Here is a 25,544-nt window from a genome sequence, read left to right on the forward strand (position 1 = left end):
ATCGTTGGTCCACTACTCTTCCACCAATACTACTGCCACCACTTCCACCGCCCGTAATCATCCCCATCGCTAGCACATTTGTCAACTATCATCCTCAGCTTTTTCATCACAAATGACATGATAGTTACACTAGCCTGATCTAAATAAAGGGGAAAATGTTCGAACTTGGATACAAAGGGTGAAACACAACAGTTAGCTCTAGCTAACTTGACTAAATACATATTTGCAATCCATATTTATAAATTGATGAGGACTAGTGAACATTAACCGTAATGATCTTTAGATAAGTACATTTTGGTTTGTAAGTTTTAAGTCGAAAGTATTTTTCCTAATGTTTTAGTTTTGTCAATTTATTAAATTAACCTCAACTAAGTTTGCTACTTGATATTAACGATAACTACTCACTTGAATCCATTCTATTATGTTGTTTTATAATTTGAACTTTCATCTTTAATTTATCTAACTATGAACAAATAATATGCCAATACAATACCTCCTATAAAACAACACTCAAATAATCAAATGACGATCGATAAATTAGTATCAAACTTGTTAAAAAAAAAAAAACAAAGGGACTTTTATTTTATATTTTTTTTCATTTTGTAGAAAAAGTTGTAAGTCCCAAGTTTTGGTTCTAATTTCTAAACAGCAAAAGCTGACGAGAAAGAAACTACCACCAAACAAGCAAAAACAATCCCCCAACCCAGAGAAAAGGAAAAGCGAAGGAAAACCCACTCCCGTGATTATCCCATTTCCTCTTCTCAAATTCTCAAATCTTGGCATTTCGGTGGGTTCTGATTCTATTTGATACTGGGTTTTCACAGGTACACTTTTTCCCTGAGATCCTGACCCAAAATACTCAAATCTTCTCATTCCCTTGTCTTATTCTCTGATCTTTTTTGTCAACTGGGTTTAAGCGCGGGGCCATTTTCTTGATAATTCGATTGTTGATTTTCAATTTAATACGAATATCCAATTGGGTTTTGCTTCCCTATGTTTTTTGCGTTCAAATTTTTGTGGGTACGGAGTTGACGTTGAATTTTGATAGGTGTTAATTGTACTTTATTGACGATCTGACTGTTTGTTCTTTTGATTTGGGATTTGTAGTGATTGGGATGAGCGAATAGTTGAATTGGGATTCTCATAAGTTTTGTCTTGGTGGGTAAGAAAATAACTTTTGGAATTGAACAAGATTACTGACATCCAGCTAATTAGTGATAGGTGTATGAGCTTCCTTTTCTTGCGTTTATTGAGTTCTTTTACCTTCACAACTAACGGGACTGTACGTAATTGAACTTGCTTATGGCTTATTTTCTCAGGAAATTTTAAGGATAAAGGACTTAAGTAAAGGGGAATTAGGACATTCAACATGGCTGGTAATGCTGCAGCTTGTGCTGAGAGGGCAACAAGTGATATGTTGATTGGTCCAGACTGGGCAATAAATATCGAATTATGCGATATCATCAATGTGGAGCCTGGGTATGAATACTTTGTTTTCCCTCAGTTTTGTTTGTTAGATTTGAATTTAATGTATAGGTATAACCACCCATATAGAGGTCACATTACTTAAATTGTAGAGTACGTTGAATCTTTCTGAAATATTGATGGCGCAGTCTTGGTTTAAACTTGAAAGTGCTCATAGTTTATTACGTGGTAATGCATGGATAGATTCATCCTAATGTCCAACAAGGGAAACATTTTCTAATGGATTCTAGGATATGGTAAAAGCATCTGATGTCGAATAAAATTTGCCAATTATGTTCTCTGTTCCTCTCTCTCTCTCTCTCTCTCTCTCTCTCTTTTTATATGTGTGTGTGTGTATTCATGTATTCAAATATACACATGCATGCACACACGAAGGTTACTACTTGGCTCCTGATAGAAGAGGTGATCTCCTCCTGATATGAATATGTGGCTATCTCATAAGGAACTCCTGTCCTCTTGAATAGTAACACTTGAAAAATTGACAGGGTAGTAGAAAGTTTTCGTGACATTGATTTGGGATGAACCGGAAACTTTGTAAAAGTAGTCGTTTATTTTTCACTAGATTCTATGAGCATCTTGGTGTATCCAGCTCTTTTGATATCTTGAACATCTCTTAGCTCTTAAACTCCGCAGAAGACTATCCTCTTTTATCTTCTATTGTTGTAGATTATTATTATTATTTTTGATAGAACCTCTTTCCCAATTTAAATATTCAGAATGCAAGTACATTTATTTTGCCAATGAATTGGATTGAAATTTCAGGCAAGCAAAAGATGCCTTGAAGATACTCAAGAAGCGCCTGGGCAGCAAAAATCCAAAAATACAACTCCTGGCTCTTTTTGTTAGCACCATTCCTTTTCTTTTGAGACTTTCAATATTGTTTGTGTTATTCCTTGTCATAAATTTTGCCTCTTTCTTTTAAAATTTGAAATTCATGATGTGAAGTTTCTGGTACTCTTTCCATCCCAAAATATGTTTACCTGTGAAAATGTCAATAAATTTGTGATTTATGATGGACCAGTCATGGTTCCGTGGTTGCCTTGCTATACCCTATCATCAGCACAAAACAAGCTATTTCTGAGCAATGATGTCTTTTTCCTTTTCCTAATATATTATTCGATGCAGGCATTGGAGACTGTGAGCAAGAACTGTGGTGAGAATGTTTTTCAGCAGATCGTTGAGCGTGATATCTTGCATGAAATGGTCAAAATAGTAAAGAAGAAGGTGCTGAATTTCTCTCCCAACCTTTTGTTTTCTGTTTTTACTGACTTGTTGTTTCATTTTCCCTTTCCAGTATGTGCATGAATAGGATACTAAGTTTCTTTCTGCTTTGTTATTCTAATTCCATTATGCAGCCGGACTTGAATGTTAGGGAAAAGATACTAATTCTGATAGATACATGGCAAGAAGCTTTTGGGGGACCAAGGGGAAGATTTCCCCAGTACCATGCAGCATATAATGAATTGAGGGTAATTGTTTTTATCACATCTGTGTTATACTCATGTTAAGCTTTGTTTGTGATCTGCAAACAACTAGGGTTATCTTTCCTTGAGATATTAGCATTTATGGTTTGTATGAAGTTTAACTTATGCGGTCAGTATCTTGTAGAAGTCGTGTAAGTTTTATAAGGTTAAAACTCAAGCCATTATAAAATTCAATCTGTATTATGTATATTGCATGTGTACTTGAGCTGTCCCCATGGAACTATCTAAATAATTTTGGGTAAACTGATCAAAGTAGCCCATTTTTTGAAAAGTATTTCCTTTTAAAACTGCCTTATAGGATATTTCTTTCATCTGGCTAAGAATGGGTATATAGAGAATAGATTCATGTTGTTATATCTTTATGATATCACCAGTCTGACCCTGCTTGGCCCGCTGGTCCAATAAGTGACATTCTACACTGTTATTTTTCTTTTGAGTTGCTTAATAGGCCATGTTTTCAAACATTTCTGTTTAATTATATGACCTAATCAAATTAAGATTAAAGGGTAAACATGTTCAGCCCAACTGCCTTCAGTTTTGACAAATGATAGTAAATGTTGTGAATGATGGAAGTAATAGTGATCTTGCAAAGCCTCCTCTAGTGCAAGCCACTGCCATACTCTCATTAATCGGTTAGACCAATATGATAGTGATGTTGGTATGAGTTCTATTCACCACGAGTATTGGGGTGAACTGAGTTTATCTTTTGGGGTTTGAATATTTTATGACCAATTGAGTTTTTTATTTTTGGAACTCCGCCGTGTAAGTTTATCTTACATTGCCGGTCCCAAGCCCGGATAAAGGAGGAGGGGGAGGGCGTCAGGTAGTCGACAGCCGACACTCCATGATTACGTCGAATCCTTATGAAAATGAATCCAGAACGAAATCGCGCTAAAGCTAGGGCGTCACCCGTAAGTGGCGCGCTGTGTGGCCCGAGCACAGTGATAAGTGAGCAAGGGTCGCTGTATCTCCATCGGCACCCGGATGCAGTGTTAAATGAGCAAGAGGGCTATAGAAACTTCTTTTCGAACGACTCCACTCAAAGTTGTTTGGGAGCATATGCTCCTATCAACTTTACACGGGACACACAAAAGAAGTACTTTGATCCTATTAGACGGGGAAGGGTGAAGAAGCTAGGACAGAAGGGTAAAGTTCAAGAGAGCAAAATGCGTTTAGGAATGGGAATATAGGAACCTTGACGGGAAAATCTATGGAAGTAGTAGAAGTTATGGTGAGGAGAAGGATAAATATTATGTGCCTACAAGAAACTAAGTGGGTTGGGCGTAAGGCAAAGGATCTAGAAAACTCAGGGTTTAAACTATGGTATTCGGGCACAAATAGAACGAGAAACGGTGTTGGCATCATCGTGGACAAGACCTGGACACAAGATGTTGTAGATGTCAAGAGGGTAGGAGATAAAATCATGGCAATCAAGATTGTAATAGGACAAGAACTTATCAATGTGATTAGTGCGTACGCACCTCAAGTAGGGTTGGATACGAGTTCGAAGGAGAAATTTTGAGAAGACCTTGGAGACTTGGTGCAAGGAATTGCTCAGACGGAGAAGTTATTTATAGGAGGAGATTTAAATGGACACGTGGGCAGGGAGACAGGCAACTATGGAGGTTTTCATGGTGGCCATGGTTTTGGGGAGAGAAACGAGGATGGGGAAGCTATCTTGGATTTTGCAATGACATATGATCTCTTCTTAGCCAACACCTTCTTTAAGAAGAGAGAAGAACATGTGATCACCTACAAGAGTGGGTCGTCAAAAACACAAATAGATTTTCTTCTAATGAGGAAAGGGGATCGTATAACTTGTAAGGATTGCAAAGTTATACCAGGAGAGAGCGTGGCTAATCAACATCGCTTGTTGGTGATGGATGTACATATCAAAAGAGTGAGAAAAAAGAACAAGACTTGGAAGTGCCCAAGGACTAGATGGTGGAATCTAAAAGAAGAAAAACAAGCCATTTTCAAAGAGAAAGTAATCACCCAGTGTGTGGGATAGAGAGGGGGAAGCTAACCCAATGTGGGATTCCATGGCTAGTTGTATCCGAAAAGTAGCAAAAGAGGTATTAGGAGAGTCCAAGGGCTTTGCCCCACACCAAAAGGAATCTTGGTGGTGGAATGAGGAGGTACAAACAAAGGTGAAGGCTAAGAAGGAATGTTGTAAAGCCTTATACAAGGATAGGACCGATGAAAATGGTGAAAGGTATAGAAAAGCGAAGCAAGAGGCGAAGAAAGCTGTGAGAGAAGCTAAGTTAGCGGCTTATGACGATATGTATAAGCGACTAGATACCAAAGAAGGAGAGTTGGATATCTATAAACTAGCTAGAGCAAGGGAAAAGAAGACAAGGGACCTAAACCAAGTGAGGTGCATCAAGGATGAGGATGGAAAGGTTCTTGCTACAGAGAACGCGGTTAAAGACAGATGGAAAGGTTATTTTCATAATCTTTTTAATGAAGGACATGAAAGGAGTGCTTCTTTAGGGGAGTTGAGTAACTCAGAAGAGTGTAGAAACTACTCTTTTTATCGTAGAATCCGGAAGGAAGAAGTGGTTGTAGCTTTGAAGAAGATGAAGCATAGAAAAGCAGTAGGCCCAGACGATATACCAATCGAAGTGTGGAAAGTTTTGGGAGAGACAGGTATAACATGGCTCACTGACCTTTTCAATAGGATTTTGAAAACGAAGAAGATGCCAAATGAGTGGCGAACGAGCACTTTGGTGCCTATCTACAAGAATAAGGGCGATGTACAAAATTGCATGAACTATAGGGGTATTAAGCTAATGAGTCATACAATGAAGCTCTGGGAGAGAGTCATTGAGCATAGATTGAGGCAAGAGACACGGGTTTCGGACAACCAATTCGGGTTCATGCCAGGGCGCTCAACCATGGAGGCAATCTATCTCTTACGAAGATTGATGGAAAGATATAGAGATGGGAAAAAGGATTTACACATGGTCTTTATAGATTTGGAAAAAGCGTATGATAGGGTCCCAAGAGACATTCTTTGGAGGATTTTAGAGAAGAAAGGAGTACGAGTAGCATATATCCAAGCTATACATGATATGTATGAAGGAGCAAAGACTGCTGTAAGAACTCATGAAGGACAAACCGAAAGCTTTCCCATAACTGTAGGATTACATCAAGGCTCATCCTTAAGTCCTTACCTTTTTGCGTTGGTAATGGATGAGTTAACAGGACATATTCAAGATGATATTCCTTGGTGTATGCTTTTCGCAGACGATATAGTGTTGATAGATGAAACTTAGGAAGGGGTAAATGCAAAGCTTAACCTTTGGAGAGAAGTGTTGGAATCTAAAGGTCTTCGCCTAAGCCGATCAAAGACAGAATATATGGAGTGCAAGTTCAGTGCAAATGGAGGCCAAAACGAGTTAGGGGTGAGGATCGGAGATCAAGAAATACCAAAGAGCGACCGTTTTCGTTACCTAGGATCTATCTTGCAAAAGAACGGAGAATTAGATGGAGATCTCAACCATAGAATACAAGCTGGATGGATGAAGTGGAAGAGTGCATCCGGCGTGTTGTGTGACCGCTGTATGCCACTGAAGCTCAAGGGAAAATTTTATAGGACGGCAATAAGGTCGGCGATGCTGTATGGCACAGAATGTTGGGCGGTGAAGCATCAACACATACACAAAATGGGTGTAGCGGAGATGAGGATGCTTCGTTGGATGTGTGGGCACACGAGAAAGGATAAGATTAGGAATGAGGATATCCGGGGTAAAGTAGGAGTAGCTGAAATTGAAGGAAAGATGAGAGAAAATCGGTTACGGTGGTTTGGACATGTGCAAAGAAGGCCTACTGACGCTCCGATTAGAAGATGCGACTATGGGACAGAGGTTCAGGGCCGAAGGGGTAGAGGAAGACCTAGGAAAACTTTGGAAGAGACCCTAAGAAAAGACTTAGAGTACTTGGATCTAACGGAGGACATGACACAGGACAGAACACAATGGCGTTCTAAGATTCATATAGCCGATCCCACTCAGTGACTTGGATTTTCCAAGTCTCCAACCGAGAAGTTTTCCTCACTCGGGAAATTAAGGGAACACTACCTCAACCTACATGCTCCACTCACAAAGCTTCAACATACAAGCTTCAACAAAAGAAAATTCAAAGAACTTAGCGAAGAAGGCTTTGGTGTATTTAACACAATACGTTGAAATGAAGGAAAGCTTATTTATTGATATCCCCGATAAGTTACAAATATGTACATATACTTGAGTCAAAATAAACAAACATGAGGGAGCCTTCACAAAGGTTGCTTAGGAGAAGTCTCAGCAATTGGTAGAGCCCCAGAAAGAGAAGGCACCGGAGGGGGATCATTTGGAGCCTCAGTACTGGACAGAACCCTAGAAGGAGGAGGCATCAGAGGTTGATCATTTGGAGCTTCATTACGCGGTACAGCCCCAGAAGACGAAGGCAATAAATGCCTTTGGAACAAACCCACAAATCTCTGATGATCAAGTAAAACCTGACCATCAGATTCCTTCATCTGGTCAAGCTTCCTCTTCATGTTTGTAGCATAGTCATGTGCGAGCCGGTGCAACTGTTTATTCTCATGCTTGAGCCCTCTAATCTCCTCTTTGAGACTCATCACTTCAGCCGCCAATGATTCAACTTGGCGGGTTCGAGCAAATAGGCGTTGGGCCATATTAGACACAGAACCTGCACACTGAACACTAAGAGCCAGAGAATCCTTAACAGCCAACTCATCAGACCGTTTGGAAAGTAGTTTGTTATCTTTGGGAGTGAGAAGGTTCCTGGCCACTACTGCAGCGGTCATATCATTCTTCATCACGGAATCCCCAACGGTAAGAGGACCAGTAGGGGAGACGAAGGATGGGCGCCATATGTTGTCTGGAGAAGGCGGGGCTGCCTCTTCAACAAGGTTCAAGTCAAAACGACGGTCGGAGGGGCCAGACATTTTCAAAGGTGTTGAAGAGAGAAGAGGTCGGACAAATCAAGATCTTAGAAGTGCAAGAATGGAGCTTCTACTGGTGGATATTCAAGTGTGCTTTGGAACTTAATGTCAGCCCCTATAAAAATTTGCACTCGACGAAGCTTCAGAAATCGAAGAGGCGCCTGCTCAGAAATCGAAGAGGCATTTGCTTTCTCAAAAGCTGGGCTGCTCAGAGACCACGAGGGTCGATCTCAGAAATCGAAGAGGCGTTTGCTTTCTCAAATGCTGGGCTGCTCAAAGACCACGAAGGCCGATCTCAGAAATCGAAGAGGCTTGCTTTCTCAAAAGCTGGGCTGCTCAGAGACCACGAGGGCCGATCTCAGAAATCGAAGAGGCACCTACTTTTCCAGCCTTGTCAGCACCTGTCACACGCACACTCAGCTTTGCGGAAATTATGGGCATTCTGTCGAAGATTTCTGGCGAAGTAGAAAGCACATGAATCGTACTGTTCAATCACCCACTTCCCACACGCAACAGTAGCTCATGGGTACCACATATAACTTTGCCAAAGTTCTCTGACAAAGTTGAGACACGTGAAGCTTGCAGCTCTCACTACATCGCTCTGACCAAAAAGGGTAAAAGAATAGCAAAGAAACAACACTAACAAAGTTTAGACACATAAATTTTGAAGGTCTAGCTACCATATTATTACCTACAAGGGTAAAGGAACAGTACCACTGCTGGATAATTGGAAAGTCCCGGTGTGTCAACCTCTGTGCTTCGTGGCAAGGTAGACTAGCAAACATGCCCAACCTTTACTCACATTCGAGAAAACACTCCTAACAAGATTGCTTGCTCCAAAATCGAAGAGGCACCGCCCTCCGAATCTCGAGAGCCAGACTCCCAACATGATTACTTTCTCAAAAATCGAAGAGAGGGTAAAGGAACAGTACCACTGCTGGATAATTAGAAAGTCCCTGTGTGTCAACCTCTGTGCTTCGTGGCAAAGTAGACTAGCAAACATGGCCAACCTTTACTCACATTCGAGAAAACACTCCCAACAAGATTGCTTGCTCCAAAATCGAAGAGGCACCGCCCTCTGAATCTCGAGAGCCAGACTCCCAACATGATTACTTTCTCAAAAATCGAAGACACCGCTCTCCGAATCTCGAGAACCAGACCCTCAGCAGGATTGCTTTCTCAAAAAACGAAGAGGCATCGTTCTCCGAATCTCGAGAGCCAGATCCCCGACAGGATTGCTTGTTCTAAAACCGAAGAGGCACCACTTTCCTAACTTCAAGAGCTGGATCTCCTTGGATAAAGCTTGTCTGTAATCTTCACACGCAACATCAGCTTTCCAGATACCACATACCACTTTTTCAAAGTGCTCTGACAGTGTTAAAACTTGTGAAGCTGGCAGCTCCCACTACCGTGCTATGACCAAGCAGGGTAAAGGAATAGCATTATTACTTGATGTTAGGGAGACTCCTATATATGTCAACCTCCATCCCCAACGGACAGGCAGACCTGCAAAAATGCTCAACCCTTCCTCTTATCTGAGAGGGCACTCCCAACGAAGCCTTTCGAAATATTCAGCTTTCTTTCCCCCCGATAATACCTCTGTAAACAAGCTATACTAGAGCAAGAATATCTCATATCATCAGGGTTAAAAGCAAGAGTATCCCATATCATGCTTTTTCCCTGTCTTTTCCTTTGGCCTTGTTCTTACCTGCAAGACAAGGAGAAAGAGAGCAATCAGTCAGCACTTGGAATCAAGCTTCCAGCCAGGAACTGACTGCCTGGAACCCCTTACCTGATTACTTACCTGGCATTGCTCTCGAGTACTCATCTTCAACATCTTATGCTTCCAGGGAAGATACCGCATCTGCCTGAGGAACAGATAGGGCAAGTGAGAAGGATACAAGGAAGCATGTGGAGACAAGCGTAACAGCACACGTGCTGATACATCCACTACTCTGTCAAAAGCAAAAGTATCCCATATCAGCAGGGTCGAACGTACTCTAGATTTGATGGACTTGTTTTGACCCTCAAATTCTTCAGTCGGCCTTATACTCTGGAGGAAACCAGAAAACCCTCCAGCCCAGTTCAAGAATAAGCCTGTGTTAAGTTACTACTTCAAAAGCAAAAGTATCCCATATCATCTCTTCTCATTTTTCTTCTCTTTATCCTTCATGCTGCCTGCAAGATAGGGAGAATGTGAACAATCAGCCGGAGCTCTGATTGCTTACCTTGTCTGTCACCTCTTTCAGCAGATCCCCTAGCTCGGCGACTTGGGGGACTCCTACTACATGGTTTGTATCGCGCTTGACCAAGCCTGAAACTACAAGTAAGCTGCAAGTGACATTGATACATTACCTTGTGCATCTCCACCAGTTACAGATACCACCCCTGGATGGAGGAAGAGTACTTCCAGAGAAGATGCCACATCTACCTATGAGACAGATAAGGAAAGTCAAGACGATACAACACTCTGGTACTTAGAAGTTTCGTGGTTACGAGATTATTCTCCCACAATATTTCCTAATGTCATTTGTACTAAATCATTCACTTGTACTCACTAAAGGAGAGCTTGAACCTATGTACTTGTGTAAACCCTCCACAATTAATGAGAACTCCTCTATTCCGTGGACGTAGCCAATTTGGGTGAACCACGTACATCTTGTGTTTGCTTTCCTATCTCTATCCATTTATATACTTATCCACACTAATGACCGGAGCAATCTAGCGAAGATCACAAAAAGTGACCGTTTTCGCTACCTAGGATCTATCTTGCACGAGAACAGAGAATTAGATGGAGATCTCAACCATAGAATACAAGCTGGATGGATGAAGTGTAAGAGTGCATCCGGCGTGTTGTGTGACCGTCGTAGGCCACTGAAGCTCAAGGGAAAATTTTATAGGACGGCAATAAGGCCAGCGATGTTGTATGGCACAGAATGTTGGGCGGTGAAGCATCAACACGTACACAAAATGGGTGTAGCGGAGATGAGGATGCTTCGTGGGATTTATGGGCACACGAGAAAGGATAAGATTGGGAATGAGGATATCCGAGGTAAAGTAGGAGTAGCCAAAATTGAAGGAAATATGAGAGAAAATCGGTTCTGGTGGTTTGGACATGTGCAAAGAAGGTCTACTGACGCTCCGGTTCGAAAATGTGACTACGGGACAGAGGTTCAGGGCCGAAGGGGTAGAGGAAGACCTAGGAAAACTTTGGAAGAGACCCTAAGAAAAGACTTGAGTACTTGGATCTAACGGAGGACATGACACAAAACCGAGCGCAATGGCGTTCTAGGATTCATATAGCCGACCCCACTTAGTGAGAAAAGGCTTTGTTGTTGTTGTTGAGTTTTTTATTTTTGGGATTGGTTATTATACTTGAATGACTATTATTACTTATATGTGGTCATTTAGGGATTGATTATTATACTTTAATAACTCACTAGTACTTCAACTTATTAGTATTGCATTATTTATATACTTCCTATAAGGTTTCATGTCCGAGAGGCTTACCCCTCGCCTTGTCTGACAAAAAAAAAAAAAAAAAAAAAAAAAAAAAACAGAATGCCTCTATGCCTCAGCTTTCACACTATTGGATTTCAAAGCAATTACCTTCACACCTTTTAATGATGTTTAATAGGTCCAAAATAACATTTCCATCATTTTGGTCAGCACTAATTAGATATAAACTTGCTATTCAATATTGGTACAAACTATGGATTTTAATTATTTTCTTTTTATTTAGCTTCTTCTTCCCCCTAACTCTTTTCTTTGATAACTGACAGGCTGCTGGAGTTGAATTTCCACCAAGAGAAGAGAACAGTGTACCAATATTTACTCCACCCCAGACCCAGCCAGTCGTTTCCCCTGTTACATCATATGATGATGCTGCCATTCAGGCTTCTCTCCAGTCGGATGCATCTGGCCTTAGGTACTAGCTGAGAATATCGTTTCCTAGGAAACATACATTTTTTGGGCCTTTTCAGTATGATATTTATTCCCTTTTCAAACAATTATTGTTTCCTTTACATGCATGTTGATCATAATGATAAACTTGCGAGTTGATTGCATGAAAGAGGTTAAAAATAGATGTAGGCAATTGGAAAATGTCCCAGGATTAAACCCCTCAGTATGACATGTTATACATATATTGTACAGTTTTGCATAAACTGGTGATTCGATTGTTTCTTGTTCACATTCTTTTCTTTTTCTTATAAATAGAATCACATTTTCTGTAAACAAAATTTATACCTTTCTCATCATCAATTTTGAATGTGTTGTGCGTGCTTTAATGGTGCAGACAAATTTGACTATATATCTGAAATGCCTTAACCTTGTCAAGTATTTATCAAATTCTCCCCTTGACATGAGGATGTCTCTTACATCCTTATTATTATAAATCCCATTAGTTCTAGGTCTTAAATCTTTTATAAAAGATGTCTGACAGCTTCGATTTTTTATGCAACTATTTCAGCTGCTGCTTGTTGAATGTCCATAACTGTAATTTATGACAGAATTCATCTTTGCTTGGTTGAATTTTGTGCTAATAAGATAATTGAACGATAGACTTCAAAGCATTTCTTTCCTTTGTATAGTTATTCCATCATTCGCATAATTAAAACATAAATGCGTGATATTGTAACAGATGCTATCTTTTTTTATTCTTTGGGATTGTTTTTTATTTTGTTATGACTTGTTTGAATTATTATTGAAGCTATGATAGATCCATCCCGAATCCCTGATTGAAATTGTCTTTAATCAGCTTGCCAGAGATTCAGAATGCTCGAGGAATTGCAGATGTGTTGATGGAAATGCTTAATGCGTTGGATCCTGAGCATCCTGAGGTAATATATTTTCTACCTATTTTTGAGTTCTGATTAATTTCTTTCCAAAAAGGTATTATTAGAAGATAGTTTCTCATTTATGTTTTTCTAGAAATATTTTTGTTGAGAGGACAATGATTATATTTTGTCGTTTTTGGGTGTGGAGCAATCTAGTGGTGAAAGTTTCATATGCGACTGTTAGCACAGTTAAAAAGTTCTGAAAACAGTATATGGTTAATATTGGAGCATATTTATGGCCCATTGTGATACTTTTCTTTACATGTGCACTGTATCTAAATTATTTAAAGAGAAATATTGATAACAGAACTTTATTTATAAGGCTAGTTATCCAGAGGTGAAGGAGGCTAGTAATTGGGTATCAATTACTGTGATTGTAAAATTTGAAATTGGGACTTTTAGCAAAGTCGGAATTAGGTGGTTAAGTACTTTGAACTTACTACCTTTAAGGGTTGCATTTTTCTTGTGCTTGTTGAAGGGTTGGACGATTGAAGGAGAATGGGTGAAATAAAAACTTGAAGGAGAAAAATAGTTGAGATTGTTTTCGGTTTTTGGTTTTTGTTTAAATAATAAGTACCATTCCATATTCATTGTAAAGCTCACCCATCTGAGCCCTTTCTTTCTCCTTCTTTTCCCCCTACAATTCCACTTTGGCTTTTGCTAAATAATAAAAAATGAACCAAATTCTTAAGTATTACCAACGGGCTTTTAATATATGCAAATTGAACGGTCATAAATGATCAAAATGTGGCAGGGTTTGAAGGAAGAAGTGATTGTTGACCTTGTTGATCAGTGCCGTTCATACCAAAAGCGTGTCATGCTTCTTGTGAATGAGACTGCGTAAGTGATTTAATGAAATGTTGAGTTTGACTTATAGATTTGATGCAATAGTGACAGTTGTGCTGCTCTCCTTTCAGAGATGAGGATCTTCTATGTCAGGGATTGGCACTGAACGATGATCTGCAGCGTGTAATTTCCCGGCATGACGATATTGTGAAAGGAACTACAACTGTAGTACGAGGAGCAGAATCTTCAGTTGTGCCACTTGTGAATGTGAACCATGAGGATGATGAGTCTGAGGATGAATTTTCCCAACTAGCGCATAGGTGATTGTTAGAGGAGCACTTCTGAGTTTTGTTGTATTATTGTTTCATTTTTGCCTGTTTTTGTTTCTACTAATTTTGCTTATATGTGTGCGATTAAGAATATGAAGATTGTAAGTTCCGTTAATCTTCTATTTTTAATATTCTTGTTCCTCTTAAAAATTCGGTGAAATTCATTGCAGGTCATCAAGAGATAATTCACAAGGACAGGGCCAGAGATCAGCCAATGCCAAGGCTGAACCTGTGCGAGTCAGCCCACTTCTTCCTCCTCCACCGTCTTCGCAAAGGCCAATCACTCTAGGTCCTGGCCTGATTGATTACCTCAGTGGCGAAGCCTACAAATCTGAAGGATCCTCTGCAGCATCAGAATCCACATCCTTTGCAGTTCCAGTTCATTCCAGCTCCACCTCACGATTGGCTCCACTATCACCCTCACCCCCTTCTTCCCAAAACACAACTCCATCACCTATATTCACGGGAAAGCCTGTATATGATGAACCGGCTCCTAGAAGCAAATCTATTGATGGGCTACCTCCTGCTCCTTGGGATACTCAGTCTTTGGGGAATCCTCGGTCTCCTGGCAATGATCACTCTCCTGTCAGCCTTCCTCCTCCACCTTCCAGGTATAACCAGAGACAACAGTTTTTTGAGCAACAAAACGTTCCAGGCAGCGGATCTGGTTCATCTGGTGCATCTTATGACAACTTAGTGGGACAGACTCAGAATCTCTCCCTTAATTCGTCTACCCCAACAAAACAAGTGAAAAAGGAAGATGCTCTTTTCAAGGACCTGGTTGATTTTGCAAAAGCCAAGTCATCTTCGCCTTCGAACTCGAATAGGTCATTTTGAATTGTGCCCATCAGCGTATCAGTCAGTCCGGCTCTGGACCTTGTTCCTCATCTTTACATACATGAGATCATGGGATTACGTGTTGCTAAATAAACATTGGTAGGAACTTTTTCGGTTTTGGTTTGTCTATGATGTTTAGTTGGTATATTTCCGAGATGTCCAGCACGTATTACATATAATTGATGTACCTTATTGTTTGATTTCTTTGATCTCAGCTTGTTTTTAACACTCGGCCAAATTGTTTGTTTGTTTGTATGTATGTATGTATGTATGTATGTAGGAAGAGATTGAAATTTAATATTGGTAGGTTTGACTTCTTGCCCAGTTGCCTGCCAGAAATCGTTGGCGGATGGCTTCTGTTAATAATTAGACGTGTGTACTGGCTGCCGCCGTGGTCCTTTGTTCGGCCTGCTGCTTTGATTTCTTGTTCGGCCTCCCGTGGACTTTGATGATTACTTAAATTAGACATGATTGAGCCCTTTGATTTTCGTAGTGACATTTTATTGTTTATTGACGTCACCAAGTTCTTTTGTTCATGGTGTTGTAGTTGGATAACTAAATGATTTTTCGATTTGAATGAGATTTTGCAAGAGTAATCATTATTCAACGGTGCCCTTCAAAATGATTAGTTTGGATCATCATGAATCTTGTTAAATGTGCTTAAACGAGTACCTAGAAAGCAAGGAGGAAAAAATCGATAATATCGGCAAAATATCGCCGATATTATCGTTTTTTTGAGGTTCCGAAATTTTTTTAACTATCCAATCTATTTTCGTCAAAATATCGCGATATTATTGATAATTCGCGATATTTTCAAAATTATCGATAATATCGCGATATTTTATTAAAAAAATACTTAAATATGTTGAAAAAACTCAACACATAATTAACTTGATCATGGCCCAAAGGCCAAACAAGTTTTGGTTATCTCACCAGGGGAGTGTGAGTTTTATAGGAAAAATTCATTGCTCACTTCCTTGCATGGGCGATGTGGGACTCGCCCAATGGGGAAAAAATCAAAATTTCGGCCGAAATTTTACACCCACTTTAAACGGCCATAACTTTGTCAAAACTCAACGAAATCAAGCAAGACAAAAACGAAAGTTGTATCCCTCGAAGAGACGAAGAGAATGGTACCTCACACTATGTCTGAATCGTAGTGGTTTGGCCGGAAAATGCCTCGAAAGTCACTGAGGTGGCTGAGGTCGTCGGAAACTGGGTAAGATTCAAATGAGTATAACTTTTTCAATACGCAACGAAATTGAGTGAAACAAAAAGAAAAGTTGTAGCCCTCGAAGAGACGAAGAGAATGGTATCTCACACGATGTCTGAATCGTAGTGGTTTGGCCGGAAAATTCCTCGAAAGTCACTGAGGTCGCTGAGGTCGTCGGAAACTGGGTAAGATTCAAATGAGTATAACTTTTTCAATACGCAACGAAATTGAGTAAAACAAAAAGGAAAGTTGTAGCCCTCGAAGAGACGAAGAGAATGGTACCTCACACGACGTCTGACTCGTTGTGGTTTGGCCGGAAATTGCCTCGAAATCTACTGAGGTCGCCGGAAACTGGGTAAGATTCAAATGAGTATAACTTTTTCAATACGCAACGAAATTGAGTGAAACAAAAAGGAAAGTTGTAGCCCTCGAAGAGACGAAGAGATTGATACCTTGCACGTCAGCCAAAATTCAATTGACACACTCCTAGCTTCCAAAATTCAATACTTTTACTTTATATCAAGTTGAAAAAACATAATCGGCATCCAAATTAAAGTTTAATCTTATTTAATGTATTGATTTTCAATCGTTAATTGATATACTATAATTTGGAACTTCAACGCCTAGACGCATGCTTATGTGTAAGAAATTTAAATTGTCAAATTCGGCACATTATTCTTCATCATTTTATTAACTTCCCTTTTTTTTTTTTAATATCCTAAATAAAACCTCCAAATATTGTACTAATTAATTATATATAAATGATTATGGTGTGTTTAAACTTCTTTCATTAATTACTACATATTTTCTACACTCACAATGTTTGTCAGCTCGCTATATAATCAACTTAAATCAGTTAAATCCATCATGCAATGCATTTCCTTCCAATTTTTTGTGATAAACTAATAGATAATTGACTAAATAAACATCCTACAAAGTTTCATTAAAAATTTCCAAGTTTTTCTTACAATTTCCGTGGTTTCCATGTAATTTTTATCGATATCGATATTATCCCGATATTTCCATCGATATTTCCGTGTTTTCGGACTACCGATATTTCCGATATTACCGATATTTTCTTCCTTGCTAGAAAGTAAGTTAGTGCTTCAAAATGATCGGTTTGGATCATCGATATTTCAAGAGTTTATAATACTACATATAAATTTGAGTGAACTCATTCCAAATAAAGTAGTCCATAAAACTTCACCTGTATTCAATTATGATTTGATTTTTAAGTACTTTAAAACGTGAAGAATTTTGATTGATTTAGAGGGATTTTAGGAAATCACGCCTCTTCCCTAAGCTCTTTTGTGTTTAAACTTGAAATGTTACGGTGTATTAGTGCAACGTCCAAAACTTCAGAGACTTTTGTAAAGTACTAGTGAAATGACCTTAACGTTCCAAGAGCAAGGAAATAGAATAACAAAAACAAAAACTCAAACCCCTATTTAGGCAGGGAACACGTTTCGACCATCAGATGGAAAGAAGCAGTTGTCCGAGACTTTGTAGTAAATTTTCCATTTTAGACCATCTCCAATGGTTGGGCTAAAAGCCAAATATTTAAGTCTGGAAAATTTAGCTTTTAGCCGAGAAACAGTTTTTCTGCTCCAACCGTTCTAGCCTAAAATTTTAGCCCGGGATTATTAAAGAATGAACTTAGGCTATTTTGTTTGTTAAATTAATTTTTTTAAATAAATATGTAGACTATTGTAAATTAATTTTATGAACATTTTAATCTAAAAAAATTTAAATTCCGATAAATATTGAAAAATTTAAATTCCGATTTCTGGGCTAAATTTTGGGGGTGAATCTAGCTTTGGTTTAGCATTTAGCATTTAGCCCAAAATTTCCCCTTGAGTTGGAGTGGGTTTGGGGGGAAATTTTGGGGGGTAATTTGGCTTTTAGCCCACAATTGGAGTTGGTCTTATTATGCGTATACAAATCATTAAGACAAAAATTTGGTACGTTCTCACCTAAGTTGTGGAGAAAAAATTCAGTATAGCCGGACCATTTTACTTGTAAGAATAAAGAGGTATGTAAAAAGGTGGATTTCAAATTTTAGCAAAGATGACGTAAAATTCAGAACTGGGTGTAGCTACAATGTGCATGCAATCGCAAGCTAACTCCCCTAAAAGAAGTTTCTCTGCTATCTATTAATTTTCTAAAAATCGGCCTAAACGGCCGCCTAGGCGCTGAAAGGCAGCCAACCGCTGTGCTTAACTCCTAATCGGCCACAAAATCGGAGAGTAGATTAGGCGGGCGTTGGACGAGATTAGGCAAGACTAGGTGGAGATATGCAAGTTTGGGTGGGGCTAGGCGGAGCTGGGTGAAGACTAATCGGGCTTATATGAAGATGCTGAAATCTGCAATTTTTTTTTGTTGCAAGGCGGGCGTTGGACGAGATTAGGCAAAACTAGGTGGAGATATGCAAGTTTGGGTGGGGCTAGGCGGAGTTGGGTGAAGACTAATCGGGCTTATATGAAGATGCTGAAATCTGCAATTTTTTTTTGTTGCAAAGTCGCCTCTGCGAAGAAGACTGTTTTTTTTTTTTTGACTAAGTCAAGGGTATCCCAAAGGCTTCCTAGGCCCAAGGACTAATCCCTCCGGCGCATGTGAAATGCTCCAACTGTGCATTGCAGCACAGTGCCTGGCCACTTTGACAGCTTCGGGGTTCGAACCTAGGCTGGGGAGCAAACCCAACTAGGCAAGAACCACTAGGCCACTTGCAGTGGTTGCGAAGAAGACGGTTCCCTAACATGCTTTTGCACGATTCAATTAAGATGGTCCCACCATCTTTTATCTATAGCTGCAATGTTTTCTTTGAAATGGTCCCCACCATTTTTTTACTTTTCATTACGTTTTTTTCCATTACTTTTCATTATTTTTTATTTTATTTTTTTGTTGTAATGTTTTATTATTATTATTTAAGGATCATACCATATATATTTTTATTATGTACCTAAAAATTCTTATCCATAAATTTCATTCAATTATAATTTTTTGTAAGTGTCAAGATGCACTTATTTACAAGATATACAAGAAATTTACCTAAATCCGTCTAGCCTGCCTAGGTGCCCGCCTTGATCCCACCTAGCCGATAAGAGCTAGCCCGCCGCCTAACTAGCGCCGATAATTTGTTAGAACCTTGCTATCTATCTCCAAAGAGTTGCCCATTCACGGCTTAAAATTAGTGATTATTGTTTCCTTAACTCATCAAAACGTGCAGTTATAATCATTTTCATCAATTCCGTTAGAATTTCAGTCAAAATAAGTCACATGTCACGCACGCGAGGTTGAATTAAATGGGCAAATATGTAAAAGTAAATGAGAAAATTGTAGCAATGATCCCTCAATTTTAATCTAATTGGAGCAATGGCCCCTCAACTTTAACCCAATTATAGCAATGGTCATTTCACTATGGCTCATTTTGACGGAAATCTTGACCGAGTTGACAAAAAAACCATAGCTGCACATTTTGATAAGTTAAGAGACCAATGATTACAAAATTTTAATATGGAGACCATTACTCTAATTGGATTAAAGTTAAAGAACAATTGCTATTATCCATAGCTGCATGTTTTGATGGCTGTGAATGAATACTTACATGTACCCGTTAATTAAACTTATGAATAATGCTAAGGAAACCAAATTTTTAGACAAAATTTTGTAAATCAAATGATGTGATTGTTGATGATTGGATTATCATTTAGTGAATGAATACTTATATGCACCCGTTAATTAAATTTATGGATAATGCTAGGAAAATCAAAATTTTAAACAAAATTTTGTAAACCAAATGATGTAGTTATTGATGATTAGATTATCATTTAAGTGTTGATTAATATGTTTAATTTCTATTAGTGACACATGACTTAATTTACAAATTTAGTTTAAAATTTTGATTTCTATAGCATTATCCTAAACTTATTAATTATTTCTACGGCTAGAAAAGCAGCCGTGTGTGCAGAGCAGATGCTAAAGTCCAAGTTGTCCTTATGTTCAGAGTCCCAAATTCCAAGTTGACTTTTACTTGTACTGTGCACAAGAAAAACAGGGAGGATCTTATTTATTTTTTTCAAATTTATTAATAAATTAATTATTTTTGCCCATGTGGAATTTTATTTTATCCGCAGTCATGTAGACTCATTGGCTCGAAGTATCGAATACGAAACCTTTCATATTTTTTATTTATTGAGGAGCCGCACTCCACGCTTTTATCATTGGACCACTTGTTATGATTTTTATTTAATATAATTTGGAAAATGGTTCCCGGTCAACAAATGAGTTTGGACTGCCAAGTATTTTGCCATAGGCACCTTTTATATTTATTGCCACCTACTGCTGTTGAAGAACTTTACATTTTATCATTTTATTTAGTTAATTTTTATGCAAATATTCTATTTTAAAAACGAGAGGATAATCTATTTTTGACCTCTAAAACATATGTTTTTGCTAAGGATGGTCAATTGATAAAAAAATGAAATGGAATTTACCAAGCGTTGAAAAATAAAAGGATTATCTCTTCTTCTAGGAAATTAAGGGCAAATAATTATTCTATTTTAAAAGCGAGAGGATAATCTACTTTTGACCTCTAAAACAGATGTTTTTGCTGAGGATGGTCAATTGATAACGAAATGAAATGGAATTTACCAAGCGTTGAAAAATAAAAGGATTATCTCTTCTAGGAAATTAAGGGCAAATAATTATTCTATTTTAAAAGCAAGAGGATAATCTACTTTTGACCTCTAAAATAGATGTTTTTGCTAAGGATGGTCAATTGATAACAAAATGAAATGGAATTTACCAAGCGTTAGAAAAATAAAAGGATTATCTCTTCTTCTAAGAAATTAAGGGCAAATAATTATTTTGGACCGGCTACATTGTATAACTGTTTATAGTCAATTCAAAGAGTACAAAAATAAAAAGATTATAAACTATTCTAATAAGCAATTTCCATTTTTGGACTCATTAGGAGAAAATTTATTTTTCTAATTGTCAGTCCAAAAGTTTCTAATAATCAAATCTCCCTAGTAGTTGATCAACTTCTAGAAAAGTTTTCATTTATTATTATTTTTATATGCTCAATGAATTACATATTTTAGGGTTTAGGCACATGTTCCGATTAAAAATATTTTCCAAAATTCATTGGCCATCAGCCTTGTTCCGTCTTGGGGAAGGTGGTCCATTCTCATAGCCTTCATGTTCTCATGGATTTTGACGCAGATTTGTTTTTTGATTTTAGTATTTTCGTCAATAAGTGCCTTCTTGTTATTAGGTATAAGTTCATTTGGTTTTGGAGTCTTTTTTTTTAGTCTTATAAGTTTGGATGTGAATTAATGATTTAAGGTTTGAATGTGTTCATTTTATTCTCTGACATGTCTCGCTCTCAAATCTACTTTTTATAGTGTGGAAATTAATTTGGCAAAAAAAAAAAAAAAAATGTGTTTCACAAAACTAGTAGACTCACAAATACAACCTTGTCAATAATATTAACCATTACATTTGAGACTTATTTTGAGTTTACATCCCTTAATTTCATTTGATAAACAATATAGTTATTTTAGAATTTCTGCAAACATTGTTAACATGAGTGAAAGAGATGCGGAGAAAAAAAATCTTGATTTCTTACTGATTTGAGAATCTTGTTACAAAGTTGTGTAAGGGCTCAATATGTATGGTGAACTTAACTGTAACTAGGCAGTAGGAACATGTAAAATACGTGCTATTATGCTAGATTACACACCCCAGTCGATTTAGAAAAATAATTGAGCTTTTTTATTTTGTTTTGTTCTTCTTTTTAAACCTCGGCAGCGTGGAGAAATTTATTTTGTTCTTAATACAAACGCTAGTGAAGGAATAGACTTTCGAGACATGAGGAGTTGTAAAGGTGAATACTCTTAACCAACTGATCTACAAGCCCCTTGCAAAAATAATTGAGTTCTATGAGCGGATATCCATCATAATGTTATATATTAGCTAAATGAGGAACAAACAGATATTCAACAAGAAAAAAAAATATTGGAGAGGGCTAATAAAATTTGACAAAATGTTCTTAGAAATTTCGTAGATGGAGTTCTGGGAAGTCCACATCTGAACTGCTCCAAATACAATGTTTTTAACTTTTCATAGCACTATAAAAACAGGCAATGGTCGAAGTTCAATCCAAGTAAAACGTTCTCTCCTCATTTAATCTAATTTGTTCAGTTGTACGTTGCTAGCTCTTTGTTTTTCAATGGCTAAAACAGCTCCGGTAGTTTTGACCCAAAACATTTCTGATACCCAAAGGGCCACCTCCTTTAATCATTCAACTGATTCCTCTAGCATCAACTGCCAAGTGCACTCCATTTCAGCTACTGATGATGAAATCCCCACCATTGATTACAGCATGATCTTCTCTGGTGATGTCGATCAACGACTCAAGGCCCTCCAATATCTTGCCTATGTTTGTGAGGAGTACGGCTTTTTTTATGTATGGAATTCCTCTCATCTACACACATTACACCTGTATGCACAATTTAATTTAACCGACTAAAGTTTCTTAAACACGTGTATTATATAACACACACATAGAGCTTCAAGTGTGTCTCAGATGTTCACAGAGACGAGCTACTGATTACCCACTCTACCAAAACTTCCATGGCACGGGGATGCCATGGTGGAAATATCCCATAGTTTACTAAAAGAAAATAAAATTATAATTAATTATGGAACTAAGCAGATCAGTTTTTATAAACCCACGAGAATATAACAAAGAAGGGTACGTGTTGCGTTTTATTCTATGACATTTTTTGTCTTGTGCACAAAGAAATGCATGTTTCTATTTCTATTTCTTTTTTTTTCTCATGTCAATAAAGTTTTCCTTATTCCGTCCTAGGTTTTTATTTTATTTTGTATAAAAAAGTAGGTTTTCTGAGGATGTACTAAACAATTTGCCAGCTGATAAATCATGGTTTGCCGGATAGCGTACTTGACAAAGCACTGAAGGGAGTTTCCGAATTCTTTAATCTGACGGAGGAGGAAAAGTTGGAGTATGAGAAGAAGGATTCAGCAGATAGGATCAGATGGGGGCTAGGTTTCTCACCTGGGGACCATGAAGCTGTCAAGCGGGAGTATCTCAAAGTTCTCCCACATCCAAAGTTTCAAGGGCCTGACAAACCAGCAGGTTTCAGGTATAAGAAAATAGTTGTGTTTGAGTTTATAAGAAATTCGTCGCTGCTTCATTGCTAGAATTTCCAATGCACAAAAAAAATCAAGAATTTCCAAAGTTATTTCCTTTCTATAAAGATTCTACAAAAGCAAAAACAAGACCTTACTTGTTCTGCGAGCAACCTCATAGTGTTTTTACATCGTCCACATAGATTCTATAATTGTGTTTTTTTTATGATTACTTTCGTTCTTATATTCAATATAATGCAACTTTGGGTTGAAAATTTTGAGGGTAAAGCATATAAATTCACTTTTATGATGTATATCCAAATTCTAATTAGCTTCGTAACTACTGGCCTTTCAAAATTTTCTTTTATGTGTTACAGCAAGTCTTTGGAAGATTATTACCAAAGGGACCGAGAGGTGATGATAAACTTGGCAAAGGCAGTATCAAAAACATTGGGATTCGAAGAAAATTACTTAGAAAAGGAACTAGGGTTGGAAATTGGCGCCGATGTTTCTGCAATGAACGTGTATCCCCCCTGGTTTAAATCAAACACTCCAATCGGTCTGCCGGCGCATCACGATCCTGGCTACCTAGTTTCCCTTGTACAAAACGTCAACGGCGGTCTCCAATTACACTATAAGCAAAAGTGGATCAATGTTCATATGCCTTCTAATTCCATTTTTGTTAATATTGGGGATCATCTTGAGGTAAATATGCATTAGTTGTATACCTTAAGCCCATAATTTCTTTTTGGACATGCGATAATATGGTAACATAATCAACCATGTTAATTACATTGCTGACCCATATCTTATAGAGATGAGGCCGCCGGTGCTCGTTTGCATACGCGAACCAACCCAACAAACAAGGAAATAATGTCTCTTGGACATTGAGAAGAGTAGTGCTAGGCTACCGTATTTTCTATATCGTATCTGTACCATCTCTCTAATAGAGGTATGGTCACCTACACATATAGGTCTCATCTTTATTAGAGAGGCAGTACAAATGTGATATAAAAAATATGATAAGATTAGCATTTTTGTATTGAGAATGACTCACGCCGTATGAAGGGAAACCTTATATGTGCCATATTTATTGCTCACATACTATATTAGTCTTATCTTTCACAAAGATCGAACCTATGAACTAATGGATTCGACTTACTAGAGGTATGAACATATGGGGTTCCATATAGTATTTCCTCAATGCAATTATGATGGTTCATTTTCTGTACTACTCAATAACCCGGACAATTGAAGTGCAATTAGATTTTTAGTACAAAACTTAGAATAAAGTAAAGAAGATAAGTATCCAAGTTTGTTAATGTATAACTAAGATAATTTTGATTCAAATATTGCTTGTATTATAATAGGTTTTAACTAATGGGAAGTACAAGAGTCCTATGCATCGTGTGATCCTAAACAACAAGGTTACAAGAGTCTCTGTGGCCACAGTACACGGACCATCACACAACACATTCGTGAAACCAGTTCCAGAGTTTGTGGACGAGTCTCACCCGCCAAAATACCGAGGGATGATATACAAGGACTCCTTGGAAGCCAATGGTTACCATGAGATTGATGGAAAATCATGCCTACAACAACTTCGGATATGAATTAAGCAGCTAGGTATTTAAGCTTAAAGCTGGCACAGAGATGTCGTGTGCTAAAATATTTAAATAATGTGTGTGTTTCTTTTATGAAGTAATCAATGTAATTGATCCTAAAAACAATATTTTGTTATGGTGCTAATTAATAATGAATAAGGTATTGCAGAAGTTGCCACACTTTGGCTTGTGTGTCGCAATTTTACTAGTAATAGCTACGCCATCATAAATCACGTTTGTTTCGTGTTGTTGTACCTTAGTAATCATACTGGTGGATAGGGTCTTTTTTTTGAACTCACTGCATTTTAGATTCAAATTCTTACCCTATTTTAGTGTATATTAGAATAGTGATATCGCTTGTAATAAAGTGTATTGAAAAAGCCCTCTCCCATTGCTGATGTGTGATTATTATTTCGTTCCTAATCATTTGGTTTTGGTGTTTAACAACTCGGGTTTGTGCATTTTGATATTAAATAATTTCCTTTTTAGTTTTGTTTTTTTTTTCACTTAATATTAAATAATGTAACTCAACACTAAGAGACTTTAATCTTTTGTGTCTGTTACCCAATTAACTAAGGACCTGAACTGCCTTTAAGCCCAAAGGAGAAGTTTCATCGATTCTATGTGTTAATTTAATACTTTCTGATTACTTAATTAATATAATCAATTAATTCCATCATCCCTTACTTATCTCATCGTTTTAGGTTCTAATTAGCGAAGTAATAAGGTGATTGGTATCAATACAATTGGTTAGAACTTTTATAATCATTTAGTGAATTAAAACCTACTTTTAATTCTCCCTTACATCGACAATTATGTGATGAATCATCAAGAGGAACCACACAAGCCAAAAATGGCATCT

General features: G+C 37.8%; 2 protein-coding genes across 7 annotated transcripts; both read left to right on the top strand.

Moving 5' to 3' along the window:
- The first annotated feature begins 568 nt into the window (after positions 1 to 568).
- Positions 569 to 14,910, top strand: LOC114824731 (TOM1-like protein 3). Of its 6 annotated transcripts, none has more exons than XM_070822075.1 (11): positions 569 to 824; positions 1,108 to 1,162; positions 1,320 to 1,479; positions 2,248 to 2,326; positions 2,611 to 2,709; positions 2,841 to 2,954; positions 11,703 to 11,848; positions 12,680 to 12,761; positions 13,513 to 13,598; positions 13,676 to 13,864; positions 14,044 to 14,910. In XM_070822075.1, exons 3-11 carry the CDS (start codon positions 1,370 to 1,372, stop codon positions 14,708 to 14,710), a joined length of 1,572 nt encoding a protein of 523 aa, XP_070678176.1. In that variant the 5' UTR covers positions 569 to 824; positions 1,108 to 1,162; positions 1,320 to 1,369; the 3' UTR covers positions 14,711 to 14,910. The 6 variants fall into 6 exon arrangements, with proteins under 6 accessions (XP_070678176.1, XP_070678177.1, XP_070678181.1 ...); XM_070822077.1 differs by having other exon boundaries at positions 617 to 824; positions 1,108 to 1,158; XM_070822076.1 differs by lacking the exon at positions 1,108 to 1,162 and having other exon boundaries at positions 612 to 824.
- A 7,169-nt stretch (positions 14,911 to 22,079) lies between these two features.
- Positions 22,080 to 24,853, top strand: LOC139196321 (2-oxoglutarate-dependent dioxygenase 19-like). The gene is made up of 4 exons (XM_070822021.1): positions 22,080 to 22,392; positions 22,860 to 23,092; positions 23,456 to 23,783; positions 24,449 to 24,853. Exons 1-4 carry the CDS (start codon positions 22,156 to 22,158, stop codon positions 24,689 to 24,691), a joined length of 1,041 nt encoding a protein of 346 aa, XP_070678122.1. The 5' UTR covers positions 22,080 to 22,155; the 3' UTR covers positions 24,692 to 24,853.
- The last annotated feature ends 691 nt before the right edge of the window (positions 24,854 to 25,544 follow it).

Source organism: Malus domestica, chromosome 05 (assembly GCF_042453785.1).
Source record: "Malus domestica chromosome 05, GDT2T_hap1".
Classification (NCBI taxonomy): domain Eukaryota; kingdom Viridiplantae; phylum Streptophyta; class Magnoliopsida; order Rosales; family Rosaceae; genus Malus; species Malus domestica.